This window comes from Sus scrofa, chromosome 15, assembly GCF_054392235.1.
Source record: "Sus scrofa isolate SSC_HxYL_T2T_F1_AM1 chromosome 15, Sscrofa_HxYL_maternal_Yorkshire_Landrace_v2.0, whole genome shotgun sequence".
Classification (NCBI taxonomy): Eukaryota; Metazoa; Chordata; class Mammalia; order Artiodactyla; family Suidae; genus Sus; species Sus scrofa.
This window is the reverse complement of record NC_139397.1, coordinates 151,723,895-151,743,248: the sequence shown is the minus strand read 5'-3', so window position 1 is coordinate 151,743,248 and position 19,354 is coordinate 151,723,895. Positions and strand designations below refer to the sequence as shown.

At 52.8% G+C, this 19,354-nt stretch overlaps 1 protein-coding gene across 50 annotated transcripts in view; it reads right to left on the bottom strand.

The window, feature by feature from the left end:
- The window catches only part of LRRFIP1 (LRR binding FLII interacting protein 1), a 156,132-nt gene that overhangs the window by 32,904 nt on the left and 103,874 nt on the right, over window positions 1-19,354 (bottom strand). For 16 of the 50 annotated variants that reach the window (XM_021075501.2, XM_021075506.2, XM_084998809.1 and 13 more), the window contains 4 exons: window positions 16,926-16,991; window positions 12,939-12,983; window positions 11,682-11,747; window positions 6,829-6,906 (listed from right to left, as the gene is read on the bottom strand). The exons of 25 other annotated variants lie outside the window; for them this stretch is intronic. In XM_021075501.2, coding sequence (XP_020931160.1) covers window positions 6,829-6,906; window positions 11,682-11,747; window positions 12,939-12,983; window positions 16,926-16,991 — 255 coding nt within the window. The remainder of the gene's footprint in view (window positions 1-6,828; window positions 6,907-11,681; window positions 11,748-12,938; window positions 12,984-16,925; window positions 16,992-19,354) is intronic. 9 more of the 50 variants (XM_021075502.2, XM_084998810.1, XM_021075504.2 and 6 more) reach the window with 1 other exon arrangement.

Genomic DNA, 19,354 nt, shown 5'->3' with positions numbered 1-19,354 from the left:
TTTGTGGGGGCCTTGAGCACAGCTTTGTGCTGCAATGTTTCAACATAAACATCGCCTTTATAATTTGCAAAACTCCAAATAAGAAATAAAGAAAAAACCCTAAAAACCACAGCTTTCTCTTTAATTAAAAAAAATTTAAAAATAGTTTAGGAGTTTCTGCTATAGCACAGTGGGTTAAGGATCTGATTGCAGCGGCCTGGGTGGCTGCAGAGGTGCAGGTTTGATCCCAGCCCAGGGCAGTGGGTTAAAGGATCTGGTGTGGCTGCAGCTGCTGTGTAGGTAGCAGCTGCAGCTCAGATTCCATCCCCGGCTCGGGAACTTCCATATGCTGCAGGTGCAGCCCTAAAAAGAAGACAAAGTTTGAAAAATGACCCAGCTCTGAAACACAACGAACGCAGAATGTGAAAATTTAGAATATGTCTTAAGCAGAAACCACAGAGGGAAAAATTAAGCTCAGTGAGAGTTATACCAATCTGCGCTTAACTACTGTTCCCAATCTCTGTTCCACAAAGCAGACTAAGTGCTGTTTGTGTGTTTTCTGAATGACATGGGACAGGTGTTTTTGTTAACCTTGCAACCTGAGAAGTACGGGGAGCCCCATGGAAAGTGGTGCAGCCCCGCAGAGTCCTGGCAGCCCCACTGACGGCCACTAGATGGCAGTCTTGTGGAGCCTTGGTCAGTCGGGTGACTGGGGGGGGGGGTTACAGCCCCAACAAAGGAACAGGTAGGTAACCCTAAAATGAGTTTAGTGTGACACAAAACACAGTACTTTATCTCTGAAAGTAAGAGACAAAGAAACAGGATAGATGAAAGGGTTTTTAACACTGTCGTGGCTACTGTGGATGTGGGTTTGATCCCTGGCCCTGTTCGGTGGATTAAAGTACAGTGAGCCACCCAGGCCCCAACAGGCCGTCCCCCGCGTGGGACAAGCCAGGGACCTCGTGGACAGTGAGGACATGGCGGACATCGCCTCCGCATCTGAGAAAGGGCGGCAGCGCCACAGACCCTGCAGCCCATCTGCCTCCCGGCTCTCACTTACCGAGCAGCGCTGACCATCTTCGGTCAGTGTGAAAACTTTACGGGAAAGGGCTTATAAAATGCGTAAGCCGGCGGAGTATGATCTAAGCTGAGCGTGTGCAAAGGCATCTTTTAAAGTCTATGGGATACAACCCAACAGCAAAAAAAACCAATCAATCAATGGAAAAATGGGCAAAAGACCTGAATAGACATTTCTCCAAAGAAGATATACAGATGGCCAACAAACACATGAAAAAATGCTCAACATCACTGATTATAAGAGAAATGCAAATCAAAACTACCATGAGATACCACCTCACCCCAGTCAGAATGGCCATCATTCATAAATCCACAGATAACAAGTGCTGGAGGGGCTGTGGAGAAAAGGGAACCCTCCTGCACTGCTGGTGGGAATGTAAACTGGTACAGCCACTATGGAGAACAGTTTGGAGATACCTTAGAAATCTATACATAGAACTTCCATATGACCCCACAATCCCACTCTTGGGCATCTATCCGGACAAAACTCTCCTTAAAAGAGGCACATGCACCCGCATGTTCATTGCAGCACTATTCACAATAGCCAGGACATGGAAACAACCCAAATGTCCATCGACAGAGGATTGGATTCGGAAGATGTGGTATATATACACAATGGAATACTACTCAGCCATAAAAAAGAATGACATAATGCCATTTGCAGCAACATGGATGGAACTAGAGAATCTCATACTGAGTGAAATGAGCCAGAAAGACAAAGAAAAATACCATATGATATCACTTATAACTGGAATCTAATATCCAGCACAAATGAACATCTCCTCAGAAAAGAAAATCACGGACTTGGAGAAAAGACTTGCGGCTGCCTGATGGGAGGGGGAGGGAGTGGGAGGGATCGGGAGCTTGGGCTTATCAGACACAACTTAGAATAGATTTACAAGGAGATCCTGCTGAATAGCATTGAGAACTTTGTCTAGATACTCATGTTGCAACAGAAGAAAGGGTAGGGGGAAAAATGTAATTGTAATGTATACATGTAAGGATAACCTGACCCCCTTGCTGTACAGTGGGAAAAAAAAAAATTAAAAAAAAAAACCAAAAAAAACAAAACAAAAAAAACAAGTCAGCAGTGGACTGGTTACACATAAAAAAAAATAAAAAAATAAAGTCTATGGGAGAGGTGACTTCCCAGAAATTTCTGTGAGCCTGTAAATTATGGCCACTCTTCCAAAAACAAATGCTTCACGTAGAGCACATGAAATATTTGATTAATTCCAACCTTCTAGGATCGTCGCGTCTGCAGGAGTTTACTACTATTTAGGCTCATTGAAGCCTGAGGCCCGGTGCGTTCCGCACGCCAGGCTTTCCGTGTTGCCCTCTGGCTTGCCCACCCTCCTGGAGACCCAGTCCAGGTTGCGGGCACAGACGACCCTAGCAAAGGGGCCGGGGACGAAAGGACTTCTCCTCAGGGTGCCCCAGCCCCACACAGGAAATGGGGTCACAGGAGCGATGCCATCGCAGGCTCCCTCTCAGGACACCAAGGGACAGGAGTGGCCACGGCTCAGAAGACACCCACTGCAGGGACTTTCCTTCCAACAGGAACAGTGGTGGCGTCTACCATGAGAATGGAAAGTTTTGGTTTAAGTTCAGTAACACTGACCTCATCCTGAGTGACTTGTCCTTGAACTTGTCTATTCATAATTCAAGACCTGTTTTTCCACTCCGTCCCTGCCCCCACCCCTTCACGCGACACCAAACATGAGTCACGTCGGGCTTTTGTTTCTCCAGCTCGAACGGGGCTGCGACTCCAGGTCACCACTCACGCTGGAAACACAGGGGCACGTGAACCTGGGCTCCCCCCAGGACACCCGGCGGGATGTTTCGAACACCCACAGCCTCTCTGGCCCGGGCGGGGCTCTGAGCCTGGAGGCCCAGGCGCTCTGCAAACACGCGCTCCAGGCCCGGAGCCTCCACCCCGGGCAGCATCCTGCCTTCCCGCCGGGGCCCAGCTGCTGAGGTCTACATGGTACCCCTTTGCTGAGGTCTGCCCCCCAGCCTGTGCTCCACGAGGGCAGTGGGTACGTTTGCTCGGCACTGCAGCCCGATGCCGAGAACATTCCATAACCCCCCGCGGAATGAAAGGACCACGACTTCCTCCAAAGGAAGAGCCTGGTCGGGGAAGAAAACCCGGCTCCCGGGCAGAATGAGAACCCTGAGCGCGGGATCAGGCCACGCACGTCCTGAGGCAGGGCGGGCGTCCCCTCTGCTTCCCAGGAGGCTGGGGGACCACGGTGGTGGGGGCAGGGGAGGCGGGAACACTTGACTCTGGATGCTGAGGCACCTTTATTTTCTAAAAGCGGGACAAGCCATCATTGCCTGCATCCCAGTTACTTCTGCTCTTGGGCTGAGCTCCCCTCCCCCGCACCCGGGGCACCAGCCTTCCTCCCACACCCCAGCCTCCCGGGACTGGCCCTGCTGGGCTCCACTTCCTTCCCCACAGCCCCCACCCCCACCCCGGAGCTGTACTCCTGACGGGCCACCGGGCCAGATGCTTCCCCAGGAGCCACAGGGGACAACACTCACGGCCCCAGAGAGGCAGGTGATGGAGGCCTGAGCGACTTGGGCTGTTTTGTTGCTTGAGCGTGTCATGACTCATCTTTTCCAGGTGAAGCTCAGAAAGTCTACGTGTCTGGCCAGGTGTCCCCAGCCAGGAATGAGAGTTGTGACATTCGAATCTGGGTCCTGGCACTCCTTGCTCCCTTCCTGTTCCGTGCCCGTCTGAGAGGCCTGGCCAGGAGGGTCACTTGCCCCGACGGGCCTCTCCCTGGGCACTGCCTGTCCGGGCAGCTCCCCCCACACCCAGAGGGAGGACCAGGGGAGCTGAGCACAAGTTTCCTGGCCTCTTTCCAGCCCACAAGGCCAAACACATCCATGCACACTCCGCTGGCCTCACAAGCCCAAGATACAGACACCCACCCCTTTGCAGTGGTGTCGCCACCTAGGACTCGGAACACAGAAACGGGGCCGGGACGGAGGTTTGGAACCACACAGCAGAGGGCTAACTCAGCTCTGTCCTGCAGAGCCTGCGAGGCCAGGGATGCCGGCCACCACGTGCCCTGGGAAATGGCCCTGCGTGGTGGGTACAGGGGTGTCTGCGTCCTCAGGTCTGAGGTCCCCTCTCGATCTGTGGGGTGCTCACCTTGTCCTTCAACGTGCCAAGAGCACAACTAGAGTCAGGAGGCCTTTGCAGATGAGCAGTGGGCTCCGGGAGAGAGAGGGGGCTGAAGACCTGGCTGCGCCTCCAGAGTCCCTGAGGTCCTGTGAGCCCAGGGCCCTTAAGGGACCAAGTGAAGGGAGACCCAGCTAGACTCCTGGTTACAAAGAGACCCCGCCTCTTGTTCTCAGGCCCTAGAGACACCAGAACAGGTAACCCTCACCTCCCCGGGGTCCCCTAAACCCATTTATGTGGGTCAGTTGTTCAGAGGTCTAGAAGCAGGTGGCAGAGAAAGTCACACCTGACTCAGCCTTCGGTCTGAGCGATGAGACGGGGCTGTTCTGACTTCATCCCGATGCTCCAACTGACCCAAAGGCATCGAACCATCAGGGGCACAGTCTCTTGCTTTTCTCGGCACCCCCCCCCACCCCATTGTCTTCTGTCAACTGGGAGGACTCAAGTTTGTTCCAAAGAGTCGTGTGAGAGCGCTACGCATGGGCAGAGGTACTCCACGCTGCATTTTCCGTGGAAAGCCATAGTTCTGGGAGCGCTAAGGTTTCCCGTGGACACCGGCTGGGCTACCAGCACATGAAACACGAGCCCCAGAGCCTGGAGGCAAAGGCAGGTGCCGCCGACCGCTCTGCTGAGCCGGGCAGGAACTTCTTAGCTGACCGGGCCTGCCCTTTAGTCATCTGCTAGCTCACTAGCCCTGCTCCTCAGTCATCTGCGTGCCGCCTGTACGAGGTGACTCGTCAGGTTCTAAACGCGGAAGTGACACGACACTGAACAGCCGGACGTCTTACTGTCCCTGCTTGATGGTCCTGGGGGGAGCAGTAAGCGCTGGACTTCGAGGGGTGTCCGTCACCCCACATTTCCTGCCACCCCTGAGCGCCGTCGGGAGCGGCCGCTCCTAGTTCCCTCACTGCTGGGGCGGGGGCTCCCCGGCCGTGGGGGTGGGATTCGCACACAGAGGGGGGCAGGGAAATAGCCCCTTACCTGTCTTTTGTTCTCTCGCCCCGGATGCGTAAATGCTGGAGACAGAAGCAGCGCTCAAGGCCAGCGGGAAAGGCTCGGGCTTTGGCCTTGGCCTTGGTGTCGGGGAAAGCAGGGCACGTGTGGGGGACAGAGGCCCTCGGTCCCAGGGGTCCCTCTGCTCGCTCCCCCAGAAGCAGCAGAGGTCTGCTGCGGTGCGAAACCTCCCGGCTTTTACAGGCTGTACAGAACTTAAAAAGCAAACCAGAGGGCGCACCCGGCAGGCGTGATCACAGCCCCGCGGCCTCCTCCTTGACGGCCGACCGGGAACTCTTCCACCTTTCAGAACCGGCACGTCTGACTGCGGGGCCGTGTGAGTGAGTTGAGAACCACAGCAAGCGCGTCTGTGACGGAGCAGCGAGGAAAGAGTTCGCTTTCTTCTGCGGGTCGCTCAGCGGCCCCGCTGTGCAGGGCTGGCACCCACACCGCTCGGCCCGTGGCCCCGGCCCACCAACGCCCTGTCCCTGACCACTGTGTCAGCCCCTCGCCCCAGTGTCCCCGGGGAAATCCACCCTGCCACCCCCTTCCTGTCACAGGAGCAACACGGCTCCTCATTCAAAGCATCAGACGAGGGGAACCCACATTCCAAAGACCAGCGGAGAAACACAATCATGAGGCTTAAATGACGGGGGATAGAGAGCAGGACCCCTATTTTCTTCTTTTCTTTTCTTTTTTTTTTTTTGCCTTTTTGTCTTTTTGCCTTTTCTAGGGCTGCTCCTGCGGCATATGGAGGTTCACAGGCTAGGGGTCAAATCGGAGCTGCAGCTGCCGGCCTACACCCCAGACACAGCAATGCAGGATCCGAGCCTCATCTGCGACCTACACCGCAGCTCACGGCAACACCAGATCCTTAACCCACTGAGCAAGGCCAGGAATCGAACCTGCAACCTCATGGTTCCTAGTCAGATTCGTTAACCACTGCGCCACCACGGGAACTCCAGGACCCCTATTTTCTGAAGCAGAACTTGTCACATTTCATGCTGAGTGACACACAGGAGGGTAGCTCTGTGGTTTCATATGCAGTGGACGGAGGGCCCACGGCACAGTGTGTGTGTCGTGGTGCTGACAGGCCAGCGCTTTATCCCAAAAGCTGCCCGGGTCCCGTAACAGGTAACGTTGCAAACAAAATGTGAAAAGCTAATCCTTCACATGTTTAAATCATCAAAATGCAACCCATCAACACACATGGCTACACTTCTGCTCCCCTGTGCAAAGCTCCCTCCTCTCAGCAGGAGCCCCAACTCTCTTGCGCTTCTTAGACCAGACTTTAGAAACTGAGCGATGCCATTCTTTTTTTTTTTTTTGTCTTGGGTGTTCCTGGGTCAGGGATGGAACCCTTGCCACAGCAGTGACCTGAGCTGCTGCAGTGACGATGCTGGGCCCTTAACCTGCTGAGCCACCAGGGGCCTCCAGAGCGATGCGATACTGTGTCACCGCACAGTCATTTTCTAAGTTTGGAAGCACCTTCCCCAATTCTGTTTTCACTTCGACCTGAACTAAGTCCTGGGTTCAGGCATTTGGAGGTGGAGGGGGCTTCTCACGGGACAGGGGAGAAGAGCACTCACCACTGGGCTGGCCCGCGCCGAGCTGGCTCTGGAGGAGGCGCGGGAGCTGGACTTGAGCTGGCCGCTGTGCTCCGAGGGCTGCCCACACAGCCGGCCGGGACAGTCGGACAGAAACAAAGAACAGGTCAGCAAAGGCAGGAGGAGGACCGAGGCCCCGCGCAGCCCAGAGGAAGGCAGGCGAGGGCGCGGGGAGTGTGGCCAGCACCGGCCCCCCAGGAACGGGAACGAAGCTGCTTCCCGCTCAGGCCACTCAAAACACAGGGCTTAATCATGCTATCAGAGGAACACACAATTCCGGGTTAGGAGGGGAGAGCACACACAGCATCTGATCGGCTGGGGTGCGGAGGACACCTCGTTTCTGTGCAGAGAAGCATCCCTCTGCGAGGAAGGGGCTGGCCTGGAGACCGTGAGCCGTGACGCCGGCCCCCACCTGGCACAGACCCGGAACGGGGCCAGGGCGCCTGGTGTTGGGGAAGCGGAAAAGCTGGCTTGCCTATTCTCTTTCTACGTGAAAACCTGATACGATTGAGGCTTCATACAGAATCGGGCCTGGCTTATTGGAGAGTCACATGACCGTCTATCTGGTTGCTTGTGTGCCTACGTGTCTATCCACCCACCGAAACTTTCTCTCTTTTTCTCTCCTTCCTGCATTTTTGGCCGCCCCGAGGCATACGGAATTTCCTGGCCAGGGATCAGATCTGAGCCGCAGTCGTGACCTAAACCACAGCTGCGGCACCCTCTCTTTTGCTGGAGTCAAAAACACCAGCCACTCACGTACCTGGAAACTTCCTCTTAGTTTTGATGTGTATTCACATTTGTTCTAGCCCTAAATATACCTGCCCCTGAAAAAAAACTTCTCACCTTCCTCTTGAGCTAGGCAGGGTCGGGGGAAGGTGGCAGGGGAGGCAGGATTTCAGCACCCGGGGGGGTCTGAGCAGCCAGTCAGGCCCACCGACTGGGCTCCACCCGGGCCTCCCCACCTGCGGCAGAGCCCCCGCTGCACATTACAAGGAGCTGCCGCACTTCAGGGGTGCGTGTGCAACACTAGCGCAGATACCCTCACCAAGTTTGCCTGGTTTTCCACCCGCGTGGAATTGCCGAGGGCTGCGTCTGTGTCTGTTTTGTTCCCTGCTGAATCCCCAGCGCCCAGACAAGGCCTGGCGCGCAGCGGGCACTGGAGGAGTACTTGCTGGAGGACCCACTACAACGTGAAGCGCCTTGGTCCAGACGAGCAAGCTCTCGAGACCGTCCTGCCTAACCTCCTGGCCCTGCTGGATAAACAGTTACTGTGTATTTACACACACACTGTGTAAGATGCTGTCTCGGCCGCACAGACCACGCGCTCTACACGGACCACGTGTGAGAGTCACTGCCGCGTGTGGCGTGTGTACGAGAAATTTACCAGCATTCCCAGCCTCGCCTTTCAGCTTTATTGTTCAAAATAAAGGAAGACGCCTAACGTCAGCCTTGAAAGCAGAAGTATTTCGCCTCTGGGTTTGCTGCTCCGAGGGAGGAACACCTGCCCCCTGCAGACAAGTTCTAGTATGTTCCGTGTCACTGGTTTACGGTGCAGAGATAGGACAGACTGCTGTTAACAGGGCTTGTTTCCAGCCCAAGTCTCCCCAGCTCCTGAGTCAAAAACTGCTCTGAAGTTGCCTGATCTGACCTGATCACTCGGCAAAGGATTAGCATAAAGTCTGCCTTGCTGCGGTCTGTGTGGCACCTCGGGAGTCACCGGTATGATGGAGGCGGCGTGGCCAAGGTGGGCTGACGGGAGGTAGAAAGGTCTGAGTCCAGGGTCCGCCTCTTATCGGCCACGAGACCTGGTTCGGGTTACGTAGCCTGTCATCAGCACCACGAAATAAGGACACTGACCGCCCAGGCTGAGGATTTCGCAAGAGAAGGCAAGCCGGCTTCCCCCTGCTGTCACTTTCTGCTGGAGACAACGCTCATGGCTCCTGGTCACGACAGCGTCCCAAAGGGTCAGAACAACTAAAAAGGCCACTTGGCACACAGCCCAGGTCCTTCCTCCAACGCACCCACCTTAGCACTGGGAGGAGGATGAAAACAGGGAGGTTTTCAAGCAAAACTGTTTTGCGTCCAAGACCTGGTCACTTAATCGTTAACTAATTTAACTAGTGAGTCATTTAATTGTAAACACCTACTGCGTCTGAGGCTAACTTCTTGGGAGAACGGGGACGGGGACAAGACTTTCATGGTGGGCTCAGCACTGTCCTGTGCAGACTTGGGGTCAGCCTGGACTCTGAGGTCACCACCAGAGGGACCCCCAGCCCCCTCACAAGGGCAGGTGCGTTTGTCAGCAGCCACAGCTCCGAGCTGATGGAGAGCCTGGCAGGCTGCGCTCCCGGGCGTGGGGAGCTCCGCATCCGCTGGGCTGGACGCCTCGGGGAGGGGAGGTGGGGGGGGACCAGAGCTTAGCGGCCCTGCCCTCCCACTCAGCCTGCTGATCTGCGGGCACCGGATGATGGCCCAAAGATCCCCAAGGGGACTTTACCCCGGGGTTCAATGTGTCCCATTTAATCCAACAGATGTGTACTGTGTGTGCCTTCTTTGTGGGAGGGCAGCGTTAGTGCAGAAACAAAAAAAATGTGTTTTCATTCTTTTATTTCTTCTGCACAACGTGATCCCAGGGGCATGCAGCCCCACGTTAGGCCTGCTTTACCTTCAAAGCCATCCCTCCTGCCGGAGGCTGAAAGCCCAACATAACAACACAAGAGCCATCGGCAGTGCCAGGAAGCACCCTGACGGCCGGGAATCAGCTGCTCAGCAAAGCTCCTCTACAGAGGTGACGTTTAAAGAGAATCCACGGTGTACATCCTGCCAGACACTCGAAAGAAGTTCTGCCTGGGTCACCAGAGATCCACATCGCGCTTGGGAAGCGCATTCTCTGCAAGAATTAGGGCGCTGTCTCTTACGGAGAAAAGAAAACCATTTAGCTGCCTTCTTGCCGTCATGTGGGCCAGAGCTATTTCATCCACTCCAAAGGGTTTAAGAGCTTTCTCAAGGCCTCAAAAATATTTAAGAACTGGGAAAAAGACTTAAAATAGTGGGCTCCACCCCACTAAAATGTACTCAATATGAAATTAGCTGGTGTTTAATTAGATGTCAAAAAACCCTCATGGTATGCCAATCACTAGGTTTAATATTTATAAAAATTCACTCTGAAGAAAACTGTAGGTGACCTTGGCTTACTTCATGAGAATTCCCCAGTCTTCACGGTGACTGGAGAAACTGACTAGATCATAAAACTGGATTATTTAGCCAATTGATTAAGTAACCAATAATTTTCTTTTCTTTTCCCTTTTTTTTTTTTTTTTTTTTAGGGCCACACCCACGGCCAGGGATCAAACCCGCAACCTCATGGTTCCTAGTCGGACTCGTTTCTGCTGCGCCAGGACGGGAACTCCAGTAGCCAATAATTTTCAAAAGCACTTTCAAGTATTTCTTAGTGAGCCCTCACAGTTTGTATGGGACGAGGAGAATCTCTTTTTCTTTGTTTTTTTTTAGCTTGAGGCATGCTGTGGCTTGATGTGAGATCTCGGTTCCCAGGCCAGGGACTGAACTCGAGGCCGCAGTGGTGAAAGCACCACATCCTAAACACCAGGCTGTCAGGGAGCTCCGAGGATGCATATTTACAGGATTCGTGGAGCATCCTTGGTGCCCAGGAGCATTTGCCTCTGGGGACTGCCCCCCGGGGCTGATGCCATTTCAGCCGGTCCTCAGGCCAGGCCGGGAGCTCCCTCACGTCCAAGGGCGGATCCCATGTTCCGTTTTGTTTACCTTTATCCTTCATTCATTTGCCTATTTTTTTCCTTTTTTCTTTTCTTTTTTTTTGCTTTTTAGGGCTGTACTCTCAGCACAAGGAGGTTTCCAGGCCAGGGGTTGAACCGAAGCTACAGCTGCTGGCCTAAACCACAGCCACGGCAATGCCAGACCCTTAACCCAGTGAGGGGGGCGAGGGATCGAAGCTGCCACCCCATGGTTATGAGTCGGATTTGCTTTCGCTGCGCCACAATGGGAGCGCCGTCATTTGCCCTTTTTTGTTCATTCGACAACTACTACGTTTCCTGTGCAATTACTACACCCTTATTGTGAAAGCCTATCCCTTCGGATCCCCTGAAGGGGTGAAAAGACAGCAAAATTAAAAAAAGGTAATTCCAGGAGTTCCCGTTGTGGCACAGCGGAAGGGAATCTGACTGTGAACCATGAGGCTGCGGGTCTGATCCCTGGCCTTGCTCACTGGATTAAGGATCCCGTGTTGCTGTGAGCTGTGGTGTAGGTCGCAGACGCGGCTTGGATCTGGTGTGGCTGTGGCTGTGGGGTAGGCCAGCAGTTGTAGCTTCAATTTGTCCCCTAGCCGGGCAACCTCCCTATGCCGAGGGTATGGCCCTAAAAAGTCAAAAGACAAAAAAAAAAAAAAAGAAGAAGAGCAAGAAAAAAAAGGAAATCCCATGCAAGTCTGAGACTTTAGATTTATCTTCCTCAATCATCCAGAGGTGAAAACAACTGGTGGCCTGTTGAATTCCCTTTCTGCCCTTTTATTAACTGGAGCTGACCTCACGGGGGCTGCAGGGAAAGAGCGGATGAAGCTCAGCTGAGGTTAGTCCTTCCCCTTTGACCGCAACGTACTCGGATGAGTGAGGACGTTAAACTCCCCACCAAAGGTTACACGACTCACATTATCCGTGACCTTTAGTACCACGGGAGACTGAGATGAGAAGTGCTTTCTCCCTGTAACTCGGGTTAGTTATCTCCCAGGGCCGGAGCTGTGCTGAGCAAGTCACCCCAGGGTCATGCAGCAGAAATTTCAGGAAACAAAGAAAGTGCCTTACAGCGTAGGAGCCGCAGGCACTGCCCCGCCGAGCCCCAGCGAGACTGCTCTCACCCAGCACGGATGCCTGTGACGAAAACAGACGGTCAGAACAGGGCATCCTTCCTCTCGCCATCGGCGCCCAGGAGACACTGAAACGTAAGCTAAGGAAGAGTGACGCGCGCCAAAAACAAGTCCCGAAAAACATCACGATGGAAGGCATGCAGGGAAGGCTCAAAACCACTCCACAGGCAAACCCTGGGCAGCAGAACCGCCTCGTGCAAACAAATCTAAGGGAGAGAAGTTTTAGCTGCTCTCAACCGGCATGCAGTGGAATGTCCAACAAGCCTTTAAACCTATGACTCTGAAAAATATTCCTTGCTGAGTAAAAACTCGTGAATCCAGATTTAATCCAGATAGTTCAAAGGCCCTGAATGTTGTCATGGTATCCTCATACTTGATGCTTAGAAAATGCCTCCAGTAGGAAGTGACTTTGGAATCAGATGGCATGTTGATTAGAGTCCAATACTTTACAATTCCTTAAGGACTGCCAGCTAAAGAACAGAACACATCGTTAACTTGGAAACCCGAAGTAGTTAACCACGGAGGGTAGAAAAGAGTTTACGGAACCGTCAGTGGAGACGTCGAACTTGGCCCAGCTTTGAGGAACCGTAATGTTCCCTAGTTCCCCTTAAGGACACAGCTGGTTTGCTGGGCCAGTTACACATCTAATCATAAGCATGCAATCTGGTGGAAATTCAGAAAGTTATTAACAATTAGGTGCAGCTGCTTTGATTATTTAAGTTTCCCACAGGGCATAACTACCTTGTATTTAAAACTGGAAATTTCCAAAGTAGGGTATAATGGATTACCATTCCTTAAGCTTACCAAAGCAATGAAAAGCCATCTTTCTTTTCGCTGAGATTAAGTAAATGCTACAGACACTTCATTCCAGTCTAACAGTCCTATACAAACACGTGTCTTGCTCAGCTATTGTCAGTTATCAGGAGAAACAAAACTCAGGTGCGCCAAAGGGTGGTGCATGTGTAAGATCCACGTAGAGGAGTCATTCACCCCCAGAAAAGCTGCAAACAGGTTAAGTCTACCACACTCAGAGCAGGTGCGCGTGGTGTGAGGGGTGCGCATGCGCGGTGGGGGACGGGGGGGCGGGGCGGGGGGAGTGCGGTGGGAGGGGGGCAGGAGTGGGAATGGGGGTGGGGTCGGGAGAGGGGGTCGGGGGCACCGGTGGGGAGGGGTGGGGTGTGGGCAGCACACGCACCCGGTAACTCCCAGCCGGCCGGGCAGCGCTGCACAGATAGAAGGGCTGGAGGATGAAAGCAAAGGGCAGGTTTTTAAACCCTTGAAAAAACCGCAACGAATAAGAGTGACAAGGAAATCGCGATGCTTCGGGTTATCAGGTCGGCGGAGTTACTGTACAACTGTCAGGAGAAAACAAAAGGGCCACGGAGGTACTGTGCTTGCGACAAAGCTGGTCCGTGGAAATTCGCATTTACGGGAAAAGTAAACAGGATGATTTTTAACGTTGGTAAAAACTTCCCCAGAATGTCTGAAATGTGACTCTTTTCTGGTCATTTCTTCTCAGGCATTCCTGGAAGGAAGGCTCGGGGAAGGAGCCAGAACGGTGAGGAGGTAAACAACCCCAGCACCCTGGAACCCCACAGCCCCAAATCCCCGGCAAGGACAGCCCTGGGGGTCCTAGGGGACAGATGCCCCCCAGGAACCTCGCGGCACAGAGAGCCTGTCTCCTTCTCTCAGAGGATCCCAGGGAGCGTCTTCATCAAGATGCCGAAGACGCCGGGAGCCGCGCCCGGAACACGGCCAGGCTGAGACACGGGCCGTGCGGCCGCAGGGACGCCGGGGCGGCTCACTGGTGGCGAAGGCTGGGCTCCCCGCGGCATCAGGACCCATTTCCAGGCAGAGGCCGCGGGGAGCCCAGGAGCCCAGGGAGGGAGGGGTGTCTCGAGGGACCTGACCGCGCCCTCCTCAACGTGATGGACTGCGGCTGCCTCCTGCGGGAACAGGGCTGGGACACCTGGAGCTGAAAAGGCCCCGCACCTCGGGGCATCTCGGGGCCGGCCTTGGGAAAACAGGAAGCAGAGGGCGGGCCGGCCGGAGAAATAAGGCCCTTCTCCCGCTTTCCAAGACGGAGGAGTCAGATCATGCCCAAAGCCTCCAAATTGCTTCCTGCACACATTTACAAGAGAAAACTGTTTTTTAAAAAAACAAAGGAAACCCCAAATGGGGAACAATTGCTGGAAAAGGAGGAGAGACCCGAGAGACCAATTTTTTGGACCTGAGCTTTTAAAAATTTACATTTAGCATATCCTCCTTTTTCCTAAACTTTTTTTTTTTTTTTTTTTAAAAAAAGGTCTTAAATTATTTTTGATGATGTTGTAAAAGGCTGAGAAAAGTCTCGGCAAGTTAGTCCAGCCGACCGAAGCACCTACGGGGCCGTGCCCTTTGGACCTCACACAGAAGAGGGTGACACACCCCCGTCCTTGCGAGGAGCCAGTGCGGCGATACGATACGCAGGAGGAAAGCGGAGGGAGAGCCGCGGGAAAACAGGAGGGCAGACCTGGTTTCCATGCTAGGCACACAGGGGTTTGGGAGCAAGGCCACGACTGGAAAGCCTGCGATCGGAGCAGGAAAGTGCCTGTAATCCGAGAAAATGGGCCGGAGGGGAAGACAGGCTTATGGCTCAATTTCAGCTCAAAGGCATCGTTGAGTCACACAAAATCTACTTCCACAACAAAACCGGTGACATGCACTCACAGGGAAGAGAGAGGGAGCGAGGGAAGCACGTCCGGTTAGCGTCCGAAACTGTTAGGTGGGGCCTAGTTAGTCCTTTTGGGGCTGCACACAGGCAAACGTCGGTTTTATTCATTTTAACCGTTAGCAAGGACACAGGAGTGTGGAAGGCCTCTCTAATTCAAGTTCTTGTTTTTAAAGTTTGGTGGGAAAAACTCACAATGAGGAATTAACAGAGATATTATTAAACTCTCTGTAATAAAGTATCTCACTGGAGATGACCTCTGGCTTGGCCTCCTTGGTGATACCATCTGACGCATGTGTGTCCGGAATTCAGAGAAGACATGATGGGTTCAGTGGTGTGATGCTGAGACCAGCAGTCTAACAGACCCCAACATTTCTGGGGAATATTCCCATACAAGTTCATAGTGTCCCCAGATAAAACGGTCTGTCCAAATCAGAGGACCCTTGAAGAGGAAGCTGGCCGTTTCAGATTTCTGTGTCAGCCGTGTTCCACTAATGGGACAAGCCCAGGACGGCCCTTAAAGGTGATGAAGTGGTTCTGCTCAGGTAACCTGACGGTGCCTTAAGACTGTCCACCAGCCCTGGAAGATCTCTCATTAACTCTGGCTTCTTGGTCCTATGCCTCCAATAAGCTACAGCCCCATGCCCTGAGGGGCAGGCGCGTGAACTCTGGGGCGGGCAGGGAGAAAGATTCTAACATTTAGCACACGCCCTGAACTCGTCCCAGTGGTTGGGAGAAGGCCCTGCGTAGAAGCCATTCTGCCAGCGCGCAGTGTGTCACAGGGTGGGAGCCAGGCAGCCACGCGGGCACGCCAGTGCCCTCGGCCTCCCCCCAGCTGTGTCCTCCTGTCTGTCAAGGGTTTGCTTTGACACATCTCAAAGACGGGAGGGGTTCTCGGGAAGAGTCCCTGACGCGGGTCCACGTTTTTCAGACGTTTCAGCGCCACGCGCCTGCACGAGACCTTCCCATCCCTGGCGTTAAAGAGAATCCAAGCAGCCAGTGCGCTGCAGGAGCAGCTACGGCAGCTGCGCAGCCTGGGAACTGCCCGCACGGCGCTGAGGGTGGCGAATGAGGGGGACATTTACCAGGCAGGGACGTGGGGGGGACACAGCCCGGAGCAGTTCCGATGTCTCCTGTTGGGAATGGGTCAGCTCCACCTTTGACCTTAACACTGCGGACGTGGGTCATTCCTCCCACATGAACTTGAATGAGACGCACGTATGCTGAACACTGGGCAATCCTTCACCTCCGCGTCTTAAATACCTGTCACCATCTTCTACGTTTAAGATGGCATCTAAGCCCGGAAAGTGGGGAGGAAGGAGTTTTCTGATGACAAGTGCTCTTTAAGAGCAAAATCTCCCACTGGATTAGGAAAATGCACCACCACTTCAAGGTGGGGGACCCGCCCATCCTTCGGGGTTGACAGCTGACTCTGTGCTCAGTCAGAACTCGCTTACTGGCGAAGGAAGGGACCGTGTGTTCATTAGCATCGGGGGTTGGGAGGTAGCGGTGGGAGTTTGCAAAGTGGGCACAGTTGCTGGCCGCCCAGCTGCCAGCCATGTCTGAAGCCTCCTCCCCAACCCCTGCAGCAGGAGCAGAAGAGGGACGGGGCTGCGGCGTGGCAGGGGAGAGGACGGAGGAAGGACTGGGGTGAGACGACACGGGCTCTACCTGGCTAGTTTGGATGTTGTCTTTTTTCTCCCTGTGTATTCCTGAAGCTTCCGCTGGTATTCTTTGTTGTGACACTTCTGGCAAAATGAATCTCTCCCTCTCATCGTATTGACTATTGTGCGAGCGGATCCCACAGGTGGGTCTGCCTTCTATTCTCGAAGTGAACGCTCCCAGAGGGCCTAACTCATCTGCTTCCCTCTGTAGGTTTTCCTACCTACACTTGCTCCCTAATGTCCTCTGAGTGAACACGAACCTCACTGAGGACAAACAAGCCTCACCCACTAGGGCTCTTAAAGGGTTTAGAAACATTTGCCTATCCAGACTGACGTATATGCTTAAGGTACGGGAAGGAGGGCTTTTGTGCAGACACTTGGGTTGGACTGGATTTTCGTTCCAAGTCTAGTCCACCCCTGAGAAACTGCCACAAGTATGCATGTCGCCTGCAAAGTAGTTCTGCTTTCAAGAACTCTCAAGGAAAGAAATTCAGGGCTTTCTTCTTCTTCTTCTTTTTTTTTCCTTCTGATTAATTCCAACTACTAAACATCCACGTACTTTCACCGTACCTAGCTTACCACCACAATTCGTACTCAAACACTTCCATCTGAACTGGGGGTAAATCTGAATTAAATGTATCATGTTAATTACCATGTGAATTCCCCGAAACTGACTTTAACACGTATCCAAGTGAACGTGTGTAAACAGACAGTAAAAGAGCAGAGAGCGCGTACACACACAAGAGGGCATGCTACGAAACCTGTCGTTTCTGAAGGGCGGATGCGAAAGATTTAAATGGAAACCAACCAACGTCTCGTCCCGGGCAGCTGATGACAACGTAGAGAACCTGCCGTCACCGCCGTAGCTGGAATTCTGGGCAGCAGAGAAGACAGCGTCAATGATGAGCCTGTCCGTACCCCCCCAAAGCACCACCTGTCCCGGTTAAAGGCAAACCTGAAATCAGGCAACCAAGCCAGTGTTGGGAATGCCGACGCGGCTGGGGATCGGACCTGCTCACTTCTGCAGAAACGCTTAACAACTGGAGGTTCGAAGCTCCGTTGTACGCTTCAGTGTTTCTGTCTCAGTGATGACATGTCCTTTGGCTATTGTTATGATTGAATTATTATATTTAAAGTGAACTATGTATTACTTGTAACTACTTACTGAAAATCTCAGGATGCAACACCTGTACCCTCTTAGTCTAGACTTTCCATGGTACAGATCTTCTTAGGTAACTGAAATTCCATATACTGCACACTTTTCACTCTTTCCTCAGCCCAGCATACCTGGGGGCTACAGCTCAGCCCCAAAGCTCCAGGGAGGTGAGTGGAACCTGAGAGAGGGCACCCCCTTGCAGCTGGAAACCACCCACAGAAAGCTATGTCCCACAGGGTCTTAACACACACTTCATAATGATCAGATCAATCAAGATCTGGGGTGGGGAGGGTTGTGTGTGACTAGTTACAAACGAAGGGCTAGAGAGCAGTTCTCCATGGAGACTGTGAGTTCCCTGATGGAGGAAAGAGACATTTCCAAACCCCCATCATCAGCCTGGGCCTCTTATTCCTTTCCACAGACAGGTGATTTCCACACCTAAGACACTGCTCATTCCCATCCAGTTTTTCTCCAAGCCCATCCCTCCCTGGTTCCTGGACTTTTCTGCTCCTGAAGAAGATGCTGCATCAGATGTGGGCTCTGACTCTTCAGTTATTCTAGTCCCTGATCATCAAATCAGTTTCACCTCCAATTTCACTCTGGGATGAGCAGCTTTATAATCAAATTCTTTGTACTGGATTTCTAGAGGCTTTATCTTAACTCAACCATAAGGCACACTTCATGTCCACATAAAAACCCAGGATTTAAAACATCTGGACATTTGTGCCACGTGGAGCCCGATCCCATCTTCACTGCCACAAATGTGTTGGCAACCATCCGGCTGGAATGTTTTACAGAAGAACGTCCTGCAGGGCAGAGGCTGGACCAAAGAGCTGCTCAAGTAGCTCCTACCTCCGTGATTCTTTGTGATTGACATGGTGAAACTGTGCATTTAGGGTGAAAAGTTACTGCCTCGTCAATACAGCCCCAACAAGTGGGGGAGTGGGAGCATCAGGGAACACTGCAGCTCTTGTCCTAAGCTGCCAGCACCAAACGGCCTGCAGGGACCCTGAGCACAGGCAGCGAAATGGCCAACATCTCACGAGAACAGAATGGCACCTGCTTGCCTCTGTTCCCGGAGTGCTGTATTACCTTCAAGAAGAACCTAACAGAATTCGACCAAGTCCAAAGGTTCGAAAAGTCCTTGCAAAAAGCAACGTAAATAGGAAAGCGGAGCCATTACACGGGGAGTTTTTAGTTTGGACTGAGAAGAGCTTCGCTGAAACAGAAGAGCAGGCAATTCTTGATAAGGAGGAGAGGGTAAAACCCGACCAGCAGGTTTCAGAGGACAAAGATGGGGTCGTGTTACTCCTTTGAAACCTGATGATACAATTTCAATATATATATATGATATTTCTTAAGAAAATATAATTAAGTGAAAATAAATATTATTTTATACAACTAGTCAAATTTAGTACCACAAGAAAATAAATGAAACCAATGTAAGAACAGGAAGATTTTAAACAATTTTTTCTTTCTGCACTCGTGGCATGCGGAAGTTCCTGTGCCAGGGATTGAACCTGAGCCATAATGGTGACAATGTCGAATCCTTAACTGCTAGGCCACTGGGGAACTCACGACTTTCGATAATTGAATATATGAGAGATGGGCAGCAGGTCCCCAAACTGAATGAAGATGTGTCTAGTGTGACCAGCTGCCATCCTCAGTGACCTCCTTGATAAAGCCCAAGCCTGCCCCTCGTCTCGCTGCCCTACTGTTGGTTCCTTCCTTTCTCTCTCCCGCCAGTAGAGCATCTCCCGGCTCTTCTTCTGCCTCCGGTCCCCAAAGTGGGAGCAGTCCAAGCGCAGTGTTCAGGAAAACACAGGCTGTAGTGCATGCGTCTTTGAAACGCCAAGTGAGAGTGTGGAGAGCTGCATCTAAAGCAGGACCTACTGAGTATGTGCACTGTACACATACACCTGGGGCAAGAAGAGAATGAAGGAGCTGGTGCTGAACGCCAGGCCTTTTAACTTTCAAGAGAGTCGAGTCCTCTCAAGAGGGATCTCACAGGAACACTGGGAATGTCAGACGATGCCCAGTTGAGGAACGTCAACTGGTTGCAAAACATTAGCTTTCATTCG